The 25,538-nt window shown below is 32.9% G+C and overlaps 1 protein-coding gene across 1 annotated transcript in view; it reads right to left on the bottom strand.

Moving 5' to 3' along the window:
• The window catches only part of Phip (pleckstrin homology domain interacting protein), a gene marked incomplete in the record, with an annotated part of 120,542 nt that overhangs the window by 51,359 nt on the left and 43,645 nt on the right, over positions 1 to 25,538 (bottom strand). The window contains 11 exon segments of the mRNA XM_055602467.1: positions 35 to 172; positions 4,225 to 4,450; positions 5,667 to 5,795; positions 17,134 to 17,268; positions 17,745 to 17,898; positions 18,888 to 18,986; positions 19,647 to 19,687; positions 19,780 to 19,880; positions 21,120 to 21,190; positions 23,363 to 23,463; positions 23,720 to 23,941. Of these exon segments, the coding sequence (XP_055458442.1) occupies positions 35 to 172; positions 4,225 to 4,450; positions 5,667 to 5,795; positions 17,134 to 17,268; positions 17,745 to 17,898; positions 18,888 to 18,986; positions 19,647 to 19,687; positions 19,780 to 19,880; positions 21,120 to 21,190; positions 23,363 to 23,463; positions 23,720 to 23,941 (1,417 nt within the window).

Here is a 25,538-nt window from a genome sequence, read left to right as displayed (position 1 = left end):
TGGCCTCAGGTTTTATAGTACAATCTCAGTTTACCTCTGTTTAAACGGCTGGTATTACTGACACCCGCTTCACCAGAACGTCTCAGGTCTTGCTCCTGCTGTAGTCTTTGAATCATACTGTCTAGAGGACTGATATCTTGGTTTGCTTGCTGGCTTAAAACTTGGTTCAATCCTATGTAATAATCCAAAAAAAAAAAAAAAAATTACTAATCAGTCTCACAAAAGGCCATAATGAAACATGAACTTTCCTTTGGTAAAGACGTAAAATCATTACCTGTAAGTGATAGCAAAGAAACCTAGCCACAACGTATTTTTAATTTACAAAAGTAATGATGACAAGGATAACTGCATATTTTGTGCTTATCATGACTCAACCATTCATAAACTTTATAGTTACCAAATCATTAACTCCATTATACAGTTTAAAGTAATGAAACACAAAGACATACTAGATATCTAGGAAGTAGCAAAAACACAATTTCCCATTTACATAAGAGGTGGCAAAAGTAGAACTCCTTACTTACACCTTAATTTCTGACAACTGTCACATTGATTCAATAAACTCTTGGTTGTCTTCTTGAGACTATGCCTAGCATTGGAGATCCAGTGACAAATTAGAGACACTGAGATCTTTCTCCTATAGCACACAACCCATCCTGATTGGGACAATTAAAATATGAGCCTTCAGATAAATGCAGATTGTGAAAAATGCAAAAAAATACGGTGATGAGAAAGAGAAAGAGGAACTGAAAGAAAGATATGCTGAGCCATCAGGCAGAGCAGCCATCTTTGAGAAGACAGCATTGAATGGAGACTTAGGTTAAGCATGTGAAGAACATGTCAGATCAGTGTTCAGAGACATGAAAGAATTTGGTTTATTTTAACCAAACCTATTCATTAGTCCCCTTTATGCCTGTCATACAAATACACTTGACTTCTGCTTTTTACTCTGAAATTTCCCCATAAGGATACACATGATAAAATTATAACTCATCCTTCAAATAGCAACTAAAAATATTCTTTGCCTTCACAGTGAAATTTTTCCAAAATCCCCTTGAAAGAACAACCTGTTCCCCTCTTTCAGGTCCTTATCAATCTTCTATTTTAGTACAAGGGCAAATACGTAATATAAAAGAAAACTCAGTAAGTTCATTTCTCAAATGTATTTTCTTAATCTAGCATAAATTGAAACATAATGTTCAATCTTGGGGTTGGAGAGAGAGCTCAGTAATAAAGAGCTTGTGCTGGTTTTGCAGAAGATCCTAGTTCAATTCCCAGCATCCACATCCTTTTGGTTAACTCCAGCTCTGTGGGGATTGAACACAGGAATCCACCTACACCAGACCACCCCTACAAAAATGTAATTAAAAATAAAATAAATCTAACCCTAACCTTCTAAGGTCTAATGAGGTCAGGATTTTAGGGTGGACATCAATTGTAAAGAAAATACTCAAATGTTATCCTGAAAGTAGTAATATTCTGAAATAGTAATAAGAAAGTCTAGAAGCTGGGCAGTGGTGGTCCACACTTTTAATCCCAGTTGTCGGATTGTGTTCAAGGCAAGTGGATCTCTGTGGGTACAAGGTCAGCCTGATCTACAGAGCAAGTTCCAGGACAGCCATTATACACAGAAGCCCTGTCTCAAACCTCCCCCCCTCAAAAGAAAATACCACGTATTAGATGACTTATTTTACATTAAAAAACTGTAATTAAATAGGAGAAATAAGATGACTGGTTCACAAAGCTAAAAAGTAGAGAAAGACAGCAAAGGCAAAATGTCTACATTGAATTTCCTAATATTTAAATATTAATAATTTGGCATAGCTTAGGTTTACAATTTAAAAAGTACATTTAGGTATCAATGTAACAAAACTCCACTTCAATAAATTTATTATTACACTAGTCACATCTAGTTTTATTCAGCTTTGCAATATTTAGCAAATAAATTTTCATAAGCCTAAATGTGCAAACAAACGCAGTTTGTAACGACACTAATATTTTTCTTAAAAAACATTGGGTTTTGTTCCACTTGATACTTCTGTACATCATCATTTCTAAAATAAGGACAATTCTGAGAACTAGAAAACATTTTAAAAGTACTAAGAAGTTAGAATTACTGCTGAAGGTTCTCTTGTGAGCCATTACAAATAGCTGCTGTTTATCTCAGGCTCATGCCATTTTATAATTCTGTTCTGCTCTGAATCTAGAGTTTTTTCATAGGGATATGCTCTGAAAGCTCAGTCTTCAGTTTGTGGCACTATTTTGTGTGTGCTCCCCCCCAAAAAAAAAGATTTATTTATTATCTATATAGTATTCTGCCTATATGCGAGAAGAAGGCACCAGATACCATTATATATAGTAATGAGCCACCATGTGGTTGCCAGGAACCAAATTTAAGACCTCCAGAGGACCAGCCAGAGCTGCCAAGCTCTGGGCCATCTTCCCAGCCTCTTGAAATTTGTAGACCCTCTTACTAGAGGAAGTGGATGAGTAACAGTGGCCATCTTTGATTACAATATAACGTTCTCTTCTTCCCTTCTGCTGGCACATGAACAACTGCACCCACATGCCCCTGCTCCACTGACTAAGCTGCTCCACCTTACTCACGACACTGTCATGATGTGACCCTCAGAAATTGCAATCATTAAAATCACCTTTTCTTGTTTTAACTTTCTACCTTTGGGTATTCTCAGGAAGGATAAAGGTACCTAGCACTACTAAAAGCTCCAAAAGAGTCAGGCACATAGTGTCTCCAATTATATGACAACTGTAAAATATGTTTTGTAAATGTTTAGGATGCAATGATTAAATATCTATGAAAGCTTTATATAAGCTGTAAAATGGAGGGAAACTAACAATTACAGTAACACTGAATAATTGTCTTTTCCTTAATTTCCTTTTCCTAAAACCCCTGGTAAGGAAATTACCTTGAGAGCTGGGAAAAATCTGATCGTGGTAGGTATACACCAAGAGAATTCCATGCATCCTCATTAATTTTAATCCCATGAGTAGTACGTCTCTAGTACTGAAACTTCTAGAATCTAAATATATGATTAGTTGTCAACTGGTAGCTATTCTTAGTTTCTGTGAGTATGTTAAGAAACTTTAGCTTTACTCACTGGAGATTCAAGTCTATACTATAAAGGGGCAATGGAAGCAATTCCCCTAATGGTTTTTCTTTACCCTCCATGTAGTGTGGGCATGTCTAATTTAAGGACCAGCACCTTTAATCTAGTATGTCCATTCTTATTCCAATATACACTGAATCCTATAGCTTGCTCTATCACCACGAGTCTTCTCTGCTATTTATACGACCTGAACTTATTGCTCACTCAGCACAAAACGTATTCAGAAGTTACCAGTATTAGAAGTATTAGTATCTTCATATTTTTCAGAATATAAAAATAACATTCCTAATGACAAAACTGGTTGAATCTTTAGAGGTTCTTTATTATCTCCACTTAATAAGTCAGTGTTACATTTGTCAAATATAGGAAAAAGAGTCTACACTTAACTATCATCAGTTCTTTAGTCCATGTGACTTCAACATTCCATGACTTCACAAAAATAGCTCTCTTATTTTTTAGCCTATCTTCTCACAAACCTTTAAAATTTGATCACTTCTAGGCAGGTGTGCCAGCACATTACTTTAATTCTAGCACTCAAAAGGCAGAAGCACATGGATCTCTGGAAATTGAAGAACAGTTTAGACTACCATGAAGGCTAGCTGACCCTACCTAGTAAGTTCCTGTCTCAAATTACTTAAACAAACAAACAAACAAACAAACAATTAAAAAGAGTTCCTGTCTCAAAATACACAACAAAATGAATAGTCAATCTCGTTTTAGGTTTTCTCACTATTATTAACATCAATCACAGTCATCACTGTGTATTTGTTTATAACTTTCGATTACTATTAATCTTTGTAACTAAGTTTTAGAGAGGATGGATCAAATTTAATTTCCTACCGAATATTCAAGGCTTAGCAGGTCAAGACAGAGGAAGGTTTTCATTAATGTTGCTAAAGGAATAAACAAAGTACAAGACAATCCAATTAATCCCTTGAGGTTAGAAACAGGTATGAAGCAGAATTATTGCTTCAAATCTCCAATGTTTTAATTATTATGTAATTATTATGTATTTCTTGAAAGAACTTTGTTTATAACAAATACGTAAAAACGTTTTAAAATATGTGAGAAACTGACCATGAAAACGGATGCCCACCTGAAGAAGTCACTCCCATTTGAGGGATCAGCTGCTCTTCTCTGCAATTTTCACGGCCAGGGACTAATCTCTGGTATCTTGATGGATGAGGATTTCCATCAACATCGACCAAAAAGGGGGGAGGCATGAGATGAGGTGCCTGCTGAGTCTGCTCATCTAATACAAAATTGTTGGCATCACGGATAAGGGGCCGATAATCACTATGAAAAAACATCTGATCTGCTATCTGTAAAAAGAAAGGTCCATAAAATACTGGAAAAATAAAATTTATCATGAAAAATTGATAAGAATGCCAAGAAAAGCCAAATGCTATACTACAAATTAAGATACTAAAAATTTTATGTAAAAGAACAATATGGGACTTGGATTTAATATCAGCATCCATGAGCTGTTTGATCTCCAGAATTAAAAGGAAGGATTCAAGGAACTAAAGAATCTTCTGTTCTTAATATTAAGCATATCTTTGTATTTTCTTCACGGCCTATTGTATAAAAACCTGCTGCTTGAATTCTTCTCTGAAACCTAGTATAACAAGTCATATACATTTTAAAAAATCATTAAAAATAAGCTTTTTAATTTAAATGGTAAGTAAAATTACATCTTGGCATGAAACATTCAAAGGTACACATTCAAAGATTCACATATACTACATTCTATTTTAAATAGTTAGGCACATAGTATTTTGGAGGGATTGAACATGGAATCCCAAACATGCCAAACACATGTTAACCACTGAGCTACGCTCTAATCCTCAAGATTTATGTAACAGTAACAACAAAAAAGTGACAGAAGAAAACACTGCCACTAGAGTGCAATAATGTAAAATTATTATGATTTCAGACTTGATAGAGCTATAACTTCAATTTTCATTGGTTAATTTGCAATGCCATAAACTAAATTATGAATTATTCATTCATTCTAAAAGATTATCATCTTTTATTCAAAGTTAATTTATCCCAAGTTAAAAACTCAAATTTAGATTGTTCTATCAGGATATGTACAAAGTTGCTCCTTTTAAATTAATTACTATTTAATTAGAGAAAAGATTTTATAGAAGTTTTCTTCATACTGCTTTCTAAAAACAAGTTTCTGGAGTATTTAAGGTATGATTCTTTGAGCTGACTTTACAGATAATTTTTAATTCTGTGTAGCTGTGTGTTTGTAGTGGCATATGAGTATGTGCATGTGAGTGCAGGTGTCAAGAGAGAGAGGCATCCAATACCCTGGAGTAGGAGTCACATCCAGTTCTGAGCTGCCTGCCATGGGTACTGGGAACCAAACTCTAACTAAACTGAAAGAGCAGCAACTATCTTAACCACTCAGCATCTCTCTAGCCCTAAGTTCTGATTTTAGCAATGTGCACTCTCGCCCACTAAGGAAAATCATGTAAGCCCAGAGCCATGTATTTAAGAAACAGGAAAGCAATGTTTATCATACTCCACCTTGTCATACTTGCTACTGGACCCAAAGCCAAAAATTAAAAGATGTCCGTGAGAGTCTGTGCATGCAAAGTGCTGGCCGTCAGGGGAGCATTTGCAGTCAAATACTGCACCGTGTCCTTGGCCTTCAATCTGAAACATATTAACCACAATTCAGAAAACTGCCATTAAAATACACAAAACTGGTACTACTGTCACTAGAATTTTATAATGGAAAGATTTAAAAGTATACATACATCCTGACAAAGGGAAGATAAGTATAATAAGCAGAGTACAATAAAATTTGTGAAAATCATGAAAAATGCAGGATTAACAGCGTTGAAAACAAAGAATCCTAATCACAGACCAGACACAATTCAGAAAATAAAAATACACAGATTTCCCTCCCACCCAAAGAATCTACCCGGATTAAAACATAAATGAACCATACATTCCATCTATTTCCATTCATTCCTGCCCTTTCGGTAAAGGCTAAGAACATGGAGAAACAGTAGCAATTTCTTTCTTTCTATTTTTTTGAACACTCAGAAGTAGTAGCCAGAGATCACTGCTTACAAGACACTAAATTTTATTCTTTTTGGTTAAAAAAAAAAAATTCCCTGGTGGTCTGACTCATCTTTTAATGGTGAATTTTAAAGGTTAAAGAAAAGGGTTTTTTTACCTGATAATTGTTTTCTGTTTTCCAGTTCCATTAATCCAGAACGAATGGGTTTCTCCCTGCAACCTGTCAATCAAACAGAGGTGGCCAATCACCACTCTGATTTTTTTTTTTTTTGCTCTCAGTGCTTCTTCAGACTATGTTCCAGTTGAAAACTTCTTTAGCAGTGTTCTGAAAGAGGTAAAAATTCTACCCTATCTAAAGCACATCTAGGGACTGAATTTCAGAAACATCTAAACTAGGGAGTTGACTCCCAAACAAATAATAACTAAGGATGATTTTCAACAACTGTGATTGGATTTCTGGATTAGCAGAATCGGAACACACATATTATCAGGTAAGAAATACCTCCTTTCTGTTCCGGTATCCACTGATCTAGAACAAGCTGAACTTGGTTACATCCTAGGAACTGCTTGGAAGGAAAGAAGTGGTGACTTTCTTTGAGTATTAGTAATTTGGCAGATGTTCACAAAACACAGGAATTAAAATGCAGAACAGCCACTGATTTCTCAAGAAAAATAAGTACCTCAGTCAAAAGAGAAACACTATTCTAAAATTTAGCACATAGAAAGGCCTCAAAAAGGCAATTAACCTTGTCTTTGGATCTCTCAAGGTTTAAAAATAAAAATACACGAGACTTATTAATGAGATCCCAGATGCTGATTAACAGAGAAGAAAGCAGCTTTCCTTATTATAATTATTAAAGAAAACAAGAAAGCCTTTCTAATCCTAATACATAAAGAACTTACCATGTAAAAGAAATGAATCATTAATGAAACTGGATAATTTATTGGGTAAGAAACTTGAAGGTAAGATAGCAGAGGAAGGTACCACTTTAGAATGACTCAAAAAACAAGGAAGGACAGAACTACTTTCTCCATAGTAGCCTAAGACATTAGCCACATAGCATATGCTAGAACTGAAGACTGTAACTCCAATTGTCAAGATTCACATTTTAAGTGTTTAGTACTTTTATAGGCAAATAAATGCTATACAAACTTACAAGTAACTAACTACACATAAGCAAAAGAAAACCTATAAAGGAATTTTACATCAGAATTTCAAGAAAGTTTCTGGGACATGAGAGAGATGTTTTAGTCCTCAGTTCATTCAAAATTTCCAGAAAAAGAAAAAAAGAAAAAGCAAGCAAGAAAAAAAAAAAAAAAAGCAAGATTTTTAAATGCCTCTAGAACTAACACTTTTCTGTAAGTTTGTAATTTTCAGCAAAAATAGTATAGAGGAAGAAGTGTGAGAGTATTTACACTTAGCAATGACTAAGGAAACCTGACAGACCTTCCTTCATGAGCATGGCAAGATAACCTCTGGAAATCTTAGGAACTGTGCACTGCTGTTTAATCTGCAGAAGAAGGAGCTGGGGGGAGTTACTCAAGTTCACATGCATGCTCTTTATCAATGTGTCATATCAGCAGTTAGTAGATGTCCAGAAGAATATTTTGGTTGGAAGTTATAAAGGTCCAAAGCAACAACTGTACAAAATCTGCTTCCTACGTAACACAGAATCTGAAAAGTCACTGAGGCCAGACACTTGGCAAAGGGACCCTCCTACAAAGGAGGCAGAGCCAAATGTGAGAAGCTGTAATGGAGCCACATATGCTAGAGATGGCAGAGCAGTGTTATCTGCCAAGGGGAGCTACAAACAGGGAGTAGTAATAGCCTAAGAGGGAGCAAAACAGAAAACAAACTAAAACAGAAACAAACAAACAAAAAAACCAACCCTTTGACATGAAGCTATAAAATTTGAAATTTTCCCTACTGGCTTTGGGTCTTGCTTTGTTCCAGTATTTCCTAACTTACAGCCTGATTCCTTCTTTTAGAAGAGTAATGTATACTTTGTACCATTTTCTGTTAAAAGTATATAATTTGCTTTTGTATTTTACAGAGGGTCTTGAGTTTCAAGAGACTTTGGAAATTTAAACAGTCTTGAGACCAAGACTGTAGGGCTTCTGAAGTTGGACTAAATACATTTTATAGTAGTCTGATGTGGCAAAAAGTCTATAGGAGCCAGAAAGTGGAATGTGGTGATCTGAATGAGAATGTCCCCACAGGCTCCTGTTTGGGAAGGATTAGGATGCTAGCCTTGTTGTATCTGTGTCACTGGGGTTGTGAGTCAATGCCACTCACTATCTCTCTATCTCTGTCTTGTGCTTACAGATCATCAGTGAGTGTTCAGCTTCTGTTCCAGCATCATTTCTGCCTGCTGCCCAGCTCCCTGTCACAATGGTCATAAACTGCCTCTGAAATCTAAGCCATCATTAACCACTTTCTTCTTTAGCTTGCCTCGGTCATGGTCTTATCACAGCAATAGAAAAGTAATTAAAAGACTACCCTATTTGCAGCTTCTTACAATGTACATTATGACTGACAAAGTCAACCAGAAAAAAAAGCTATTCTCTCTGAAAAAAAAATTTCATCTTTTAAACCAAACAAGGGATTTTAAAGTAAGTTTAAATATACATGTGTAAGTAGGAAGCAATGAAACTTACAAAAAATAAAGAAATAAATAAAACATACTATTTGTATAAAGAATGGATGTATATAAAGAATATATGAGGTCTATGGTCTACCTGAAAAAAAAATGAGTCGACATAAAATTTAATAATGCATGATTTGCATAAAATTTGTAGTTTATTCCATGTTATAATAAAACAATTACACAAAAGAAAAAATTACATAAAAGAAAAAATTCTTTCAGATGAACTATGCCTCTAGTATGCCTATTATACATTATTTGGGACATAAAGATCATATAACAAAACTCATACACACTAAACAACAGTAAAGAATAGCTAAAATAATTCACGAAATAGTATTAGCTAAGAATGGCAAAAATTTCAAAACGGATCAATAAAGGAAAGTCATATTCAGCAATTATCATATTCTGCTTTTTAAAGTAGAAGATGAGAACTATATGACAATAATGTTCTTGTTATTGGAAAATTCTGTGACTAAATCCTAGAAGTATTTTTAGGAAATGAGTATTAAACCCTTGTTAAGAGAGGTGGAAGACCAAGAACTCTCTGCTAGTAATGAGCAAATAAATCATCTCTGAGCTCTGTTTAAGAATGAAGAGTAGGGAAACAGCCATTTAGACTCCTACTCAGTTCGAAAATCATGATGTTCCAGAAGGGTTATTTAAAGACCTAGATAAATGTGAACCTGATTATATCAAAAGGACAAAGTGCAGACTAAAATCGTAAGGTCTAATTATATCAATCAGGAAGATTGACTGACTAAAATGAAAAATATTTACTTCTAGAAGACCTCAAAACAAACACAAAGATGAGCATGTGAAGTAGCTTATGCAAATTCTCTGTCAATTCTATATCCAGAGTCACTTCCTTTTTCTCACTTTATCTTTTTTTCTTTAAATATTTCACTAAGTTGGAAGGAAGCACTGAGCTAGAAAACATTCTAATAACCACTTTAGCATAAACATATACCTAAGAATCAAATAGCAGACAGACTTTATACTTAGAAAAAGCTTTTATGCATAAAGAACTCTTGGAGTTAGACAATACTGAGGGGGAGAAAAAAGAATTTATACTACATGGGGCAGTAAATTGAGTAAGTGGGCAAAGGTACCTAATGACTTGAGTTCAATGTCTGAGATCAACATGGTGGAAGAGGAAGAACCAACTTCACAAAGTAGTCCTGACCTACATACACCCAAATACACACACCACACAAATGTAATAAAATAAAGACTAGCTTAAAAAAAAATTATCCAGTATACTGAACGTCCCTTACAATCATTTCTGTAGCTTAAACAAAGATAATCTATTAACATTCTCCATATTCTAGCAATCAAGTAACCTTCAAAACATCTTAAAAGGTTGTCACTGTTTTCAATATTGAAATGGCCTTAATTTACTATATATGAACAAAGACAGCTACTCAACTATGTCAACTCCAAATATATTGAAATTCTGTGGACACTTATTCTCCTCCCAACTCTGAAAACGACATAGTGGCTGTCAAACACACTGTAGGAATTTCGATCGCTTTTCCTGTCCACTCTGGCAAACAGGAGCGTTTCTGAAAGTTTAGTTCTAAACTCTACTAGCCTCCTACCTCTATGAAGAGACAATTACAGATGGCACAGTATAGCCTTTCTGTTCTCAACTCCTAGTGCCTCTTGTCACAGTATCTCAAAATGCTGGCTCAACACTTCCATAACAAGAAGTGCACCACAAGAAACAAACACGAAATGAACTTAAAGAAAATCTGTTCTCTTTACTCTCTTCAACTATTAGTTATATCATCGTCTGAGTAACTTAGGCTTAACTATCTGAACACATGTAATGAATCTTTCCTCTGTCAATCCCTGGTCTTCTTTCTATCAAGTGTTACATAAATTTACACTCATAAATTTTCTACTCCCCACTCACATAATTTTTCATCTTTAAATAATGAAGCTAGTCCTCCCTAAATATAGCTAATTTCATACTTGAAATATTACCTCTAGAAACAAAACTGTTGCATTGGCTTTTGGGCTGTATTTACGAAAACCACGACAATGTTTCACTATTTCCATTCACAAAATCACTTAAGGCTATTACTAATCTCCCTCAGCTTGTTTTCACCTCAGTACCCAGTATTTATAGTCTATTACAAACTTTCTACACTATTTTATCAACACTTATTTCATTTAAATTGTTTCTCTTATTAATACAATTAATTCTTTCTTCCTGACTCTGTATTTATTTAACTTTTAACACATGATTCCAATTCATTTTCTTAAAGAAAACTTAGATGATCCAGCCTGAACTGACCACTGTATCTTCAGATCTAACTGTTCTAATTTGTCATGCTTCTATTTGACATCAATATGTATCATTTCATGCATGTTTCAGTTCTTCAAGTTGACTGGTACGTTGCTAAAGACAGCCACGTCTTTCTCATTTTGGGGGATGCTGATGTTTTAGAATCACAAAATATACAGTCAAATACTTACTAATCAAAATGCCTTCAACTTCCTTTTTACGTACAATACACAAATTTATACATACTTTTCCTTATAATTATGAAATTTTAAATGCCTTGAGATAATGGTCAGCTGATTGTTAAAAAAAAAAAAATGTAAGTTGCTCAACAGTAACTAGTGTTAATGCCAACAGAAAGTAAGGTTCGATTTTTGTACCAAGACAAAGATGAAAGAAAGAATCTAAAAAACTTGAGAAACTTAAAAATAACAATAGTTATATATATTTAGAAAAGAAGGCAATTCTTTACTCAGAGAAAATGAAACAAAGATTATAGGAATACAGATATGTGATCCTATCTTATTAGACAGTGAGAAGAAATAGAGAACAAAGTAGGGCAGTGAACAAACTTGAATTCCAAGTTCCCAAGTGATAACATGTTAAGCTATGGCTATTTTCAGCTTTTCTCTTTCCTAGATACATACAACTATAATTACCTAAAACAAGATCACACTGAGAACATGCTAAAGTCAGAAGTATGCATTGGCAAAAAATTCTGAGTGGTTTATTGGCAGCCTCTACTTATTTGGAATGTTGCAAGGAGAAATACATTGTTCTGGATTAGTGGACACTGGAACATTTTTAAAACACTCTTAAGTAAAGAAAAGTTAAGAGAACAATTATAAAAATAAAGAAAACTTTATTAAATAAAAACTCGTATTTGGAATTTACCCGTGAAACAAAACCAATGTAAATTATCAAATTCAGTAAAAAAACAAAAACAAAAAACCAAAAAAACACATGGTAGTAAGACACTGTATTTTTTTTTTTTCAATTAAAAGCAAAACCAGGCAAGAAGCAAAACAGCGTACAGCTTTGAATATCCTGAGAAAAACACAGAGTAAAAAACAGTGAGGACTACAGAGACATGAACAGCAAATGAAAAAAAGCAAAAGCAGCAAAGACACAGAAAAACCTAATACAGGGCCTGAATATGCCACTCTGAACACAGTTACCTTATTTCTTAATATATATACTACTTACATATTTAATGTACACTAATGCTAAGAATTGTACAAGTTAAGAAATTTTAATCTTTAAAATTAAAATCCAATTGTAAATTTGTTGATTCTTGTTATACTGTATGGCAATTTAATAGGGAAAAAGAAGGCCAACGTCAACTTTTTTAAAAATCAATATTTAAACTTTTAGTAGACTTCAAACTTAATTTTTTGTAGGAACAGGAATGACACAATGCCATAAATTTTAGTATGGAAAGTATGCTGCACATATGGTCAAGTTATAGTTATTTCTATAAACAACGTAACTGCCTTTAAGCATTTAATTGACCCTTAGACACTACAGTTTCAGAAAAACCTTACCAAAACAAAGTTATACTGATGTTTTCCTCATGACAATGTCAAGCAAAACACAGCCTTGCAAAGCTATACACAATTGGCTTGGAGTGTTTGTAACACACACTACATGCTTTATAAACTATCCTAATACATAACACTTTCATTGATTATACAGGTTATTCAAGGACTACTCAAGCTGAAACATTACAACTTACTATACAAGAATAATGTATAAGGTCTAGAAACTCAGTATTTTTTAAAAGAACAATCTCTTAATGTGATGATAGTTTCTCTACAATATTCTCTTTAGTTTCTTTCACTCCTGGAAGAGGGAGAGTAAAGGGAGAAGCAGTGAGGGGAGGAGAGGAAAACAGGTTGTTTTCCCCAAATGAGATGAATCAACACAGTGAAGGAGTTGAGAGGAACGTGTTAGCCCTTAAAAAGAGTATCACTTATTATATTCTTGTATATCTCATAATTAATGGAAACAAACCCAAGTCTGGCTCTCAACTGCTTTTATTATTCAGGTCCTCTGAAAGAGGAGCTAGCAATAAAAACAAGTTTCCTCATTCTTTTTTTTTTTTTCTTCTTCAGTACCATTAGCAAGCTGGAACTTATAAGTTTGGAATAAAATCAATTAGAAATTATTATTCTAAAAGAATATGAATTCTCAAACCCTTTATATTGTTTACAAATTTAAATAGTCTTAAAATAAACCAAAATAACTGAAAAAAAAAAATGTCTTAGGGGCTGGAGAGATGACTCAGAGGTTAAGCGCATGTTCTGCTCTTCCAGAGGTCCTGATTTCAATTCCCAGCAAAAATGACAGCTCACAACTCTCTGTAACTCCAGTTCCAGAGGCTCTAACACCCTCTCAAGATATACATACAGGCAATACACCAATGCAAATAAAATAAATGAAACATTTTTTTAAGGCTTAGTGTAATACTAAAAAAAAAAAATGTTTATTTGAATGGTGGCTACTGGTGCTTATTAAAATATTGTCTCTTAATATAGCTACTTAAGTTTTATTAAATATAACAATTATACCTCAAATATTTGCATTTAATATTTCACCTTTTCACTTGAGAAAAACTTTCATAATATGATTTTAATTACTTAATATTTTAAGAACTGAATTCTAAATTTCCTACTTGATAAAGTACAGAAAATGCTCATTTATTCATAACATTGAATTGCTTTTCATATTAATTTTATTTTCTTTCAAAAATATACTATGAATTTAGGCCTGAATCCCATTATTCACAATAAAAGATACTAATGTTGAAACAATATTCTCATACACTTTTATTTCAACACTTGAGCTATATCCCCAGCCCTAAGTTTTAATGTACTATTATATATATATATAATATATATTTTTATATATATTAGTACATTAGTACATAATATATATAATAGTACACATATATTATATATAATAGTACATTATATATAATATATTTATATATAATTAATATATATTATAATATATAATAGTATATATATATAATATCAAAAATTCATTCTTTTAAAGGTCTAGGGGTTTTTTTTCCTTATTTTCTGGCTGTCAGTCCAATGGTGAACCTATTATTTTATAAGCTTCATTTTAAAAAATTCCTCAAAATAGTACTTATTATATGAACATTCACCATGTAAGTCAAAATGAGAGTACTATATGAAGAATTATCCTTTCTTTAATTCTACAAAGGTGGACTAGATACGCCAAATAATGCTCAAAAAATATTTACTAAATTCAAGTGTGATTTGGGATGATAAGCACAACCAACATCAGAGATTACATCTGGAATCATCAAAGCGTTATGATATTTAACAGTTCTGATTAGTTACACAAAGCCAAATATCTAAAATGATCAGTAAGACCATGAGCTATTTCATCCAAAAGATGTTTTCGATTTCTTAGTAGCAGTGATGGATGTTTTTTATGCCAACCTGCCCATAAAAAACAAACTAACAACAACAACAAAAATACCAAAAACATCAAAAAAGGCGACGAAGTAAACAGTTAAGACCAAATAAGAAATATGGTAGTCACATAAAGTCACATAACTGACAAAGATTGTGAAATAAAGATCACAGAAGAGCCACTCGGAATTCTATCACTGTTAAATTGTTACTGCTTAGACACATCACTAACTGAGTCTAGCTGGTAATTGTTATACAGTGATAGTGAAATATTCTCAGCTACCACCCTAAATATATTTAGTATTAAAAACACATTAATAATAGTCTTATAAAACATAGAATTTGTATACTCTGACCAAAGCAAAGCTGAGCAAAGTACTTTGGCTTTGTAATAAACACTTTCTCTATGAAACCAGAAATAAAATTACCCTTGGTATAAAAGATTTTCATAAAGACACAATTTTGTAGTTGGTAAGTGCACTGAAATCTATTAAAAATCATTTAAAATATAGAAACCAACAAAAAAAAACTTTAAAAAATAAAGGCAACAACTTGTTTTTAATGAAACAAAAGGTAGCAATACTCTATAAATCTTCTGTACCAAGAATAATTGTTTTATTTAATTATTTTATTTATTATGTAATCAGTGTTCTGCCTGCATGTGTGCCTACACAACAGAAGAGGACACTAGATCTCAACATAGATAGTTGTGAGTCACCATGCGGTTGCTACGAATTGAATTCAAGACCGTTGGAAGAGCAGCCAGTGCTCTTAAACCTCTAATACACCTTTCCAGCCCTATTTATTTTTTTAGTTTGTTTCTCTCAGTTTTTAGACACTAATACTACAAAATAATTTAAGCAGGACTATGGAGGTTTCACTATTTACTGGACATAGAAAGAACAGAAAAAAACTCCTTAACTAAAATAACACAAAATTATTTTCCTTTCTTCTTTTCTTCAAAGATGTGGTCTTCAACAACCCAGGCTGGTGAGGAACTCACTCAGCCAAAAATGACCTTCAATTCCAAATCCTCCTGATTCTACCTTCCAAGTGTGAACAGATTACTCTACACTGCTGCAAAAATAATTTTAAAGGAATTAAATAATTTTTATAATCAAATTTCTAGCTACATAGCTAATTTGTAATGGCAGGACCAGAAAATTAATAAATTTAAAAGTGCTACAATGTTTAGGTCTGCTGAAATGGTGCAATGTTGATTTTTCCAAACTTACCTGATGAGAGGAAATTCAGAATCAGTGCTTAACTGCCTAAAAATTATTCTTCATTTGTATAGCAGTGTAAGACTGCTCTTTGGAAATTTACGTTACTACGTGAAACTACTAATGTGCATAGTCACAATTAAGGACCAACTGAGACATGACCAACTTCCTTATTCAACAAATGTTTAGAAAAGAAGCAATCCAGAAATATGAAAGTAAAAAACAGATAAGAACTTTATATTTACAAATTTGCTTGAAAATAACACAACTCTACATAATCACAAAGGAAATCCATTCATCAAAAACAACTAACCCAATAATCATCTTCATAAAAATGGGAAATGTACAATTACTATTTCTTACCTTCTGAACACTAAGGCACATCCAAAGGCCACAGTTAATCACTTCACTAGCAAAACTTTTTGTTCTTACACTCAATCAAGAAGAGCACTCAGTGTCATTCAGTCTCTTCACATGTATTATATCTCACAAATGACATTGGGAAAGGGGTATCAATCTGGCCTCAATCAATCAAAAACTATAGGCCTTGCACACACTGAGCAAGCATTTCTACCAGACTATATTCCCAGCCTGAAAATGACTCAACTTACAAAATAATTACAATTTCTGTGTGATTGTGCTAATTATATCTAATCTTATGATTTAATAAAGATTTGTCTTCAAAAATCTAAGAAGTAAAAATAGTAGAAACATGTTTCTTTCCTTCCTCTTGCTGACTGGAAACCCAAAAAGAGGAAGTAGTCTTTACGTGACTATCAAGTGCATTATTTAAGGATCCTTTTATTTCATACATTGATGAAAGAGGAGGGCAGATACTGCTTAGCAAGCTGCAAATGTAATCAAACCAATGCTAATTGAAATGTTTAACAAAAACAAGCTAAATGCACATGAAACCACAGTGCAGAGGCAAAAGGCATGAAGCCAATATATCAGTATCAACTTGACCAAAGTTAAGAAATACCTAATTCTTTACCTTCAATTTTAAAATTGATGTACTCAAATCAAACTGTTTTATAAACATAAAAACAAACAAAAAATGCCAAGAAGAATGAACACAAAGACATTTTTCCCTATATCTTCATTTACATAGCTTACTGGTCTGTTTCACTGCTAAAATTAAACTGAGTAAAACTAAGCCAGTTATCATAATACACAGTCATTATAATACAAACAACTGATTTTAAGGTTAACATCTCAATAAATATACAGATCCTTATTAATAGACATTTAAAGTCAAAATAAGGCATGACGTTTTAAAATGGATTTCGCTTGTGATATGCAGAGCCCTTCTGTCAAGATTCCTCACATCTTTAACAAGTATTAAACAAGAAATATAATTACCATGTTGAAGTAAGACCGAACTTTGACTCCTCTTGCTAGATCCCATACTATCACATTTCCGTCATGACCAGCAGAAAAGAGAACTCTAGGATCAAATGGGTGTGGTTCAAGGACAAACACCTCATCTTCATGACCCTGAAATATTTTGAAGTACCAAAGAGTTTAAAAATATTTAAAATTATAAAGACAATGACAATGATTCTAGAAAATAGTGGTAAGAATTATTAAACTGGCAAAAATTTCAACTTTACAAAGGTTTAAACACTACAACTGTGCTAAGAGCACTGCCATGCCTTACACATTATTACTAACCTTCAAGAATAAAATGAATGGGCTCTTACACAACAAACACAGCAAGCACTTAATTTCCAAGCCACACCTGCTTGCATTTAAGAAAAATTTTCCCCGTTACCTATCAAGTCCAGTTATCAGCAAGGGGTTTTAAACACACTGGCTTACTTTATTTTATTTATACTACATTTTACAACCAGGGTCAGTAATATTAAAAGCAAGCAAGAGGTTTTAAACACACTGGCTTTATTCTATTTTATTTTTAGATTACATTCTGCAGTCAGCCTCACTAATATAAAAATTTGGATTTTGTTTCTTACCATTAGGACATGAATCAGTTGACCAGTATAAGAATTCCAAACTTTCAGAGTCATGTTATTAACTGCAGTTATAACTGTATTGTCATGTCGATCCCAAGCTACCATAGTTACTTTCATTTTTGTGATTTTGTCTTCTATCCCTTGAAGATTTTGGCTGGAAAGGACAAGTTTATCTGTTTACACTAATATTAGTAAGATACAAGACAATGATAAAATGTGTGGAGAAAACCTGTCTCGAAAAACCAAAAAATAAAAAATCAAATGTGTATTCCTTTATAGTTTATATTTATTAACATGAGTAGTTATTATAATTGAAAACACTGGAACTGACAATGGCACAAGTCATGGCATGGATTCAGAAAATGCAAGATTTCTAGGATAATCCGTAAGCCGTTATGAACAGAGACCCTGGGGTATAACACTGTTATTACTACCAATGGTTCAGCAGCTCTATGCTATGTAGCTCAGGTACCATCTTTTACTATTGCTACCATGCTATATTCACTGAGACAACTATACGTAAACACAAACAGTGAGAAATGATCAAACAGTAAAATTAAAACAACAGTTACAACGTCTATCATAATTTCTCTTGGCTGAAGAAGCCACTAGGTATAGAGTCATCCTTTTGAGGGTCTTAGTTGGTAGGGTGCTTGCCTAATAACATGCAGAAAGGCCTGGAATAGAACCCCAGCACTACAATAAAACCAAGGGTGGTGCCACATGCCTATAATTTTAGCACCAGATGAAAAGACAGAGGCAGGCAGATCAGGAGCCCAATGCCATTTCTGACTACACAGTCAGTTCAAAACAACCCAGTACAGTTTATGAGATCAAGTCTCAAAAGCAAATATAAACAAAATCCAGACATGGAACGAAGTAAGATAATCTGGTTGCAAACACCTTCATCCTTTAATAAAACTTAACTAAAAAATTAACTGAGCAAGTCTTATTAAGAGCAATGAAATACTTCGCACACAAACACAAACACACACAGCCCTGTTCATCAGTAACAGCAACTCTAATCAACAAAGAAAATTAATAATTTTAACATGATATACAACTTTATAAGCAAAGTCACGCCAACCTTTAACATTATAATATTAAATAATCTCTATAAATATGTCAAGCTTGATCTCTTACCCTGCTGGACGAGTAGCCATATCTAACAAAATGCTTTTCCATTCTCTTCGTTTAAATTGCCAAATTCGTGCTGTCCCATCGCGACTACCACTTACAAACCTGAAAAAAAAAAAAAAAAAAAAAAAGCCCAACCCCACAAAGTGGATCAGAGGCTCTATCAAAACATACTTTTCTCAAAAGTTCTTTTTAAAAAACATTTTTATTTAAAAGTATTTCATATAATAAAAATGGTTCCCTATGTCTCTATAAATCTAAGAAATCCCAAAGCATCATAAGCTTGTAAGACCATTTTAATAGGTCATGAATAGGTTGATAAAAATAACATTCAAAATGGTTTGAGACCCCTTAACAAACAGAATTAACATTTTCTAATGGAAAAAAGAGTTGGTGTTCAGTATCAAAGACCTTGATTTGTTCTATTCAACGTATCAAGAAGCAGCTATATTTTCTTTTAAAACAAAAGAATATTTACAGAAAACCATCTTTTAACATCCAGGAATGTCATAAATATAAGAATGTGAAATTTCAGTTTTAATCAAAGGGGTCTCTTCTGATAGGAAATAAAAGGTATAGATTTAAAAAAACCAGAACATCAAAAAAATTTTCAATTTAGAAAAGTATCCAAATATCTAACATTGTGAGACATTGGTTCAGAAGGCTACAGTGTGCTTTAAGAATGAATAACTTCTATTCTGATGACTACAGTTATCTTTACCTTCTAGTTTTAATGTACAATTAAATAAGACAAATATATTTTACCTGTTACTAGTGTTGGAAAACTGGATACTGTCAACTTTATCCTGTATAAGCAAACAAAATAAAGCAGAAGCTGAATATTTAACTGTTGGCTCACTTAAGACTGCACCCACCTCGCTCTTTCTCCAATACTCACAGTATGAAACTCCAATTCTGATATTTTCTCTGGTTGACCTGATCCAAAAAAGTAAACTCTAATAATATGGTCAGTGCTTCCAGTGGCCAAAAACATTCCACCTATGAAAAACAGCACAATTTTATAAGTAAAACACAACTTCTACATGATACTATTAACTTTGCTGAGTCTTCTTTTATCCTCTTAACCACTTATTATAAGTTCTATCCTACTTACAAGTTCTAATTTTCCCAGGAACTTGACAATACAAACTCTGCAATACAAGGAGCCAGTATTTCTCAAAGTTCATTTATGTCACTGTATATATATATTCTACTTTAAATTCACTATTTATATGACATTTTTACTCTTCTTAAGAGAAAAACTCTGATATAGCATCAGGTTATTATACACTCTGAAATAGTTTACAGACTTTTTCTAAATGATTCACTTAATGGACCCTTAAAAACAACAATGTATCTTTAGAAAAAGCATGAATCCACAGTATGATAGAAAGTACATGTACAGAGCCTATGCCTACATTATAACTAGAGCATTGTCTAGATGGCAGCAGTACTGGATACATAGAATGTGAAAAATTTTAGTAGCAACAGATTCACTGGTCTTTACTGTTCTTTACCCTTAGCTAATACCGCCAACTTCAATTATCAAATGGACAAAAGTACATTAAAAAAAATTGGAGAAACAGATATTGGGAACATCATAGCCATAATTTTTTTAAAATCAATTCACTTTAAATATTTAGATCATAAAACCATCTGGCAATCATTAAAACTGCTACTGCATGAGCTTAATTAGAACTAGAATATCAGCAATGTTAAAGCAAATGACTCTGGAACAAGACAGATACACACACATCATTTTTTTTTTAAGTTTTACTGATTTTTATGAAACACCGCCAAATTCTATGGAAAAAAAATTTTTAAGCTGGGCAGCAGTGGCACACACCTTTACTCCCAGCAGAGGCAGAGGAGGAGCATCTCTGACAAGAGGACAAAATGGTTCATAAAACAAGCACAGGACAGCTAAGGCTACATAGAGAAACCCTGCCTCAGAAAAATAAATAAATACATAATTTGTACTGAGAAGGTATAAAGATTCATTCTTTAATCAGTCAATTTTGAAACTACTTATTCCCTCCTCCTAGAAAAGCATGACATTCATGTGCTTAGATACCCTACACCCCAGAAAAGTAATCTAATTTGATTTTTACTCATTTATTAGCTCTAGTTTATATATGCAAATATGCTACACAATGCAGCAGAAATTATTTTCATAATTTTAACTTTGAGAGGTGCTTTCTAGTGAAAAATTTTAGGTTGAAAAGTAAGCAATCATACCAGCACTGAAAGAAGAACAAATCATCTGAACTCCAGGCCGAGGGCGCTCTGTAAATTTTGTAGGTCTTGGACTATATTAAAAATAAATAATAATCATTTAAAAATAGTCTAATGAGCCATAAGAAATAATCCCTTCTAAAACCTGATCTTGAAAAAAAAAAATGGCTATCTTCCTAAAAACAAAATCAAAAGAAAAACACTCTATCGGCAGTCCTTTCAAAATTGATAAATTCCACAGTACATTCTGATGTGTATAGATATCAGCACATAGAACAATCGAAAGTCATTGTCACTCTGGAAATGAATTATACCTACTTTTAATCAAATTTAACAAGTTTCATATAGTAGAATAGCGACATATAAATACAAAAGGAAGTAAGTTAAATATAAAAATGATCACATTGGCAAAAAAGGTGTTAACTTTCTGGGTTCTATGTATCATTACATAAATGCTTTAATTGAGCTTTTTTTCCTTGCTGTTTAAAGTTCTGTGTATATGTTTGGATGAGGGGAGAGCAAATGAATATGTATGGGACCCATGAATGTATGTGTGTGGAAGGCAAAAGCCTATGATATATGTCGTCCTTGATGCCTCCACCTTATTTTTGTGACAAGATCTCTTAGTGCACTAGATCTCACAGACTGGCTAGCACAGATACACAGCAAGCCCCACCCGTCTCTGCCCTAAAGCTACTCCCAGCCTCTGAGGTAACAGATGCACCTCTACATCCAACTTTTTACAGAGTGATAAGGCTCCAAACTCAGCTGCTCATGCCTGCAGAGCAGGCACTTCACCTACTAAGCCATCCAGCTCTTGATCACCTGGCAATACACCATGACAAAATATTCTTCCAAAACACAACTTACCTTTTATACTAAAGAAAATCTGAAGGCAATGTGACTCATCTCAACAATGAAATTCCTTCAAAATAGTATGAGTCACATAAAATAGATTATATTCAACCATATTTACTAGTTACAGCTACACTACAGATTTTTTAGAGATTAACATTTTTGAGATAACGTTTAATATTACAATCAACTATGTTGAAAAACTAAAATTACAGCAGAGATTTTAAGAATGTACATATTATACTATAATAATTATATTTAAAATCCTGTTTTCACCTACTGTTTTCTATCAGAGAAGAAAAAGCAGTAATGATTAGGGCTGTGTGTCCATGTACACTGTCTAACTTTTAACAAAGCACAGCATTAAAATTAGAAGAGTTTTCAGTTTTTGATGACTCTAAGAAACAATAAATAATGCAAATAAATGATCCTTAATCCCAGCCCATGGATACTGAATCAAGATGACTACTCAAAGTTAAGGTCAGGCTGGGTAATATAGTCAGTTCCGGCCAACATAGGTTACAAAGTAAGAACCTATTTAAAAACAAAATGCACATAAAGCAAAATACTCCCTGGAACCAAATTTTCAAGAAATGGTTTCAGCGATGAGAAAACCATTTTACCTTTCGTTACTTCACTGTCCTTTATCAAAGCATTAACTTGTTTTGTAACCCTGGTTTGATAATGGATCTAAAACAATTTACCAAAATTTAGAAATTGTTTTAGGGCTATTTATTTTCTTTGTGTGAATGTTCTTTCTGTATGTATGTTTGTACACTATGTCATGTATGTGCTGATGCTTGTAAAGGTCAGAAATGGACATCAGAGTCCTTGGAACTGGAATATGATATGATATGATATATTGTATCATATGGTGCTCCTAATTAGTGAAGCATCTCTTCACTCCTACAAACTAAGACTTTAACAGAGGTGAAAGCAAAACTGTGAAATACTATTGTGAAATACTACTGTGGAATATGTGTATCTTATCTTAATGTGGCATAGTGAAAACTGTTTTCCTAAATCTAAAGTTTTACAGACCCAGTAATGTAAACTGAATTATTCTAAATTAAAAAAAAAGTGTTAGCTATGCTAATATATTCTCAGCACAAAACTAAGCTATGAGACTAAATTATACAGCACATAGAAGGACATGGAAATAAAACATACATCCTTAAGAAAACAACTGGGCTAAAGACCGAGATAAATAAAACCAATTTAAGTATGAAGAAAAAATGGCGAGGCATAAAAAAATGAAAGAGATTAGTAAAATAATTAAAGCTTATTTCTGTTATCCATACAGTGAAAAAAGCAAATATATTCCCTTTATTGGTATCTTTTACATTTTCAACCATTAAATACTTATTTTAGGAAATAACATAGCAACTGACTTTATTTTAAGGGTGCCAGCATCCCAAAGCCAAAAGCAAATAGTGCCATCCGCCCCAGTAGAAGACAGGTATCTCTTTGAGCCACTGCACAACGGTGAGAACTGAAAAGCAATCATAGGGGAAACAGTCTTTACACGGAAAGAAACATTCCAAATAATAAAACCCTTCTTTAAAAACCAAACTAATAGAAACTAATAGTAACCAAAAACACAGAATTGACCAAATTCAAGATTGCTGTCATTAAAAGAAACACTTTTCTGTTTTAAACCTTAGATACATTACAAAAGTGACTTCATAAAACTTAATTAAATTGTAATCAAAAAAGGTTTAAGGTTTAATAAGCCTTACAACAACTACCTGTAGTGATGTAATAGATGCACTGTGTCCCTGAAGAACAGCCAAAGGTGCACAAGTTCGAAGACACCAAACACGAATCATTTTATCACAACTTCCAGCTGCTATCATAGTATTCTCATAGTTTACAGCCATGTCTGATATTTCAGCAGCATGTCCTCTTAAAGTAGCTAGCAATCTTCCATCGTCTGTGGCCCAGATTTTCACAAGACAATCATCAGAACCCTTGAAATTAGAATAAACACACTTATAAAATTAATCCTATAAATGATAATTCAAATTGTAATATAAAGTGTTTTATGTCCACGTATCAACAATTACATTTTAGGCATTGAAAATTAGTAAATCTTAAGTACTACTCTTCTTCCTAAATTCCTTATTTTATTAAAGCATTCAAAAACTAAGAACTGTGTAGAAAGAACTAAACAAAAGAAGTAAGATGTAGGTAAAACTTCATATTCATCAATGGTCAAACCACTATGTACAATTATCTCTACCTCCAATCTTAAAAGGGAATTTGTATTTTTGAAGTAACAATATGAAACTTAATTGCAAAACAAATATACTCTGGTTCCTAATATTATGTTATTTTGCTATACAAAACTGAAAGCATAGTAATTTGGGGAAGCTTCTAGAAAGCTGAAAGTGTATCAAACAAGTTTACTATTATGAAAGTCAGCTAAAATTATATGACTTCAGCCAAAATCTCTATTCAGAAAAATTGGCTTGGTTCTACAGAGCCAATAAGCATCAATAAATTATTTACTTAACTAAAATTCAGTAAGACTGTTAAAGAAAGGGTTCCTCATTAATTCATTATCTGGATATAAATATTATAATTTTATATTTCTAAAGAGATGAGAATTTTGGTGTTCTATTTTTAATATAAAAAAATCTTAAATATCTAAAACAGCACAAACTGAATCATCAATTGGCATATAATGATCCTAGGAGTTCAAAACTTATATCAGTATTTCTGTCAATTTAAATTCAAATAAAAAAGATACTTCCAAATTACTGGATGTTTTACAGGATCTAGCTAGCTATACTATAGTTTCATATAACCATTCTTCTAAGATTGTCCAATCCAATGCTAAAAAAGAGTAAGAAACCCAAATCTTTTTATCTGAAGAGAATCTACAAAGGCAATTAACTCACTTAAGTTTTCTGTTTCACAGTAATAAAACACAGATATGAGTAAATGATCACATACACAGTACTGTAAGTTTTTTAGATGTGTATTAATTCCTATTCTGTCAACACTACCTCAAACATTCCCCACTTAAATACAAACAAGTTGTGGTTGAATCCTGAAGTAAACTGAAAAAGTTATAAAGTAGCAAGCAGTCTGCACACTAATACAGTGTAAAAATGAAGAAATGATAATCTGTAATGAACATCAAGCAATGGAGTACCAGGACTAGATGTTTTCTTTTTTTTTTTTTTTTTTTCAAAGAATACTTTGTCATTAGCATGAATGAAGATATAAAACAGAAAATCAGTTCAAAGTTGGTAAAAGTTAAGAGTAAAACAAGTAACTTGCTACAAGAGCAGTCAAGATAATAAAAAGTGAAATAGTAGGTTGTTACTACAGCAGAAGAGAAAGATTAGAAAACATCAAGAGGAGGAATAATAGGGATGAGAATTCTACCTGTCAGTGGAAAGTGAAGGAAGAATGGCAGACTTTGACTATCAGAAACAAAGTCTATTCTACCACTTAGCACAAGGAGAAAACAGCAAGTATTTGCTACATAGGCTTTATAACATTTATTTGATTATGTTCTCTTAATTCTATAAATTGAATCAACTCAGTCACTCCATT

The sequence above is a fragment of the Psammomys obesus genome, unplaced genomic scaffold (genome assembly GCF_907164565.1).
Source record: "Psammomys obesus unplaced genomic scaffold, mPsaObe1.curated_primary_1811, whole genome shotgun sequence".
Classification (NCBI taxonomy): Eukaryota; Metazoa; Chordata; class Mammalia; order Rodentia; family Muridae; genus Psammomys; species Psammomys obesus.
This window is presented reverse-complemented; position numbering and strand designations above follow the sequence as displayed.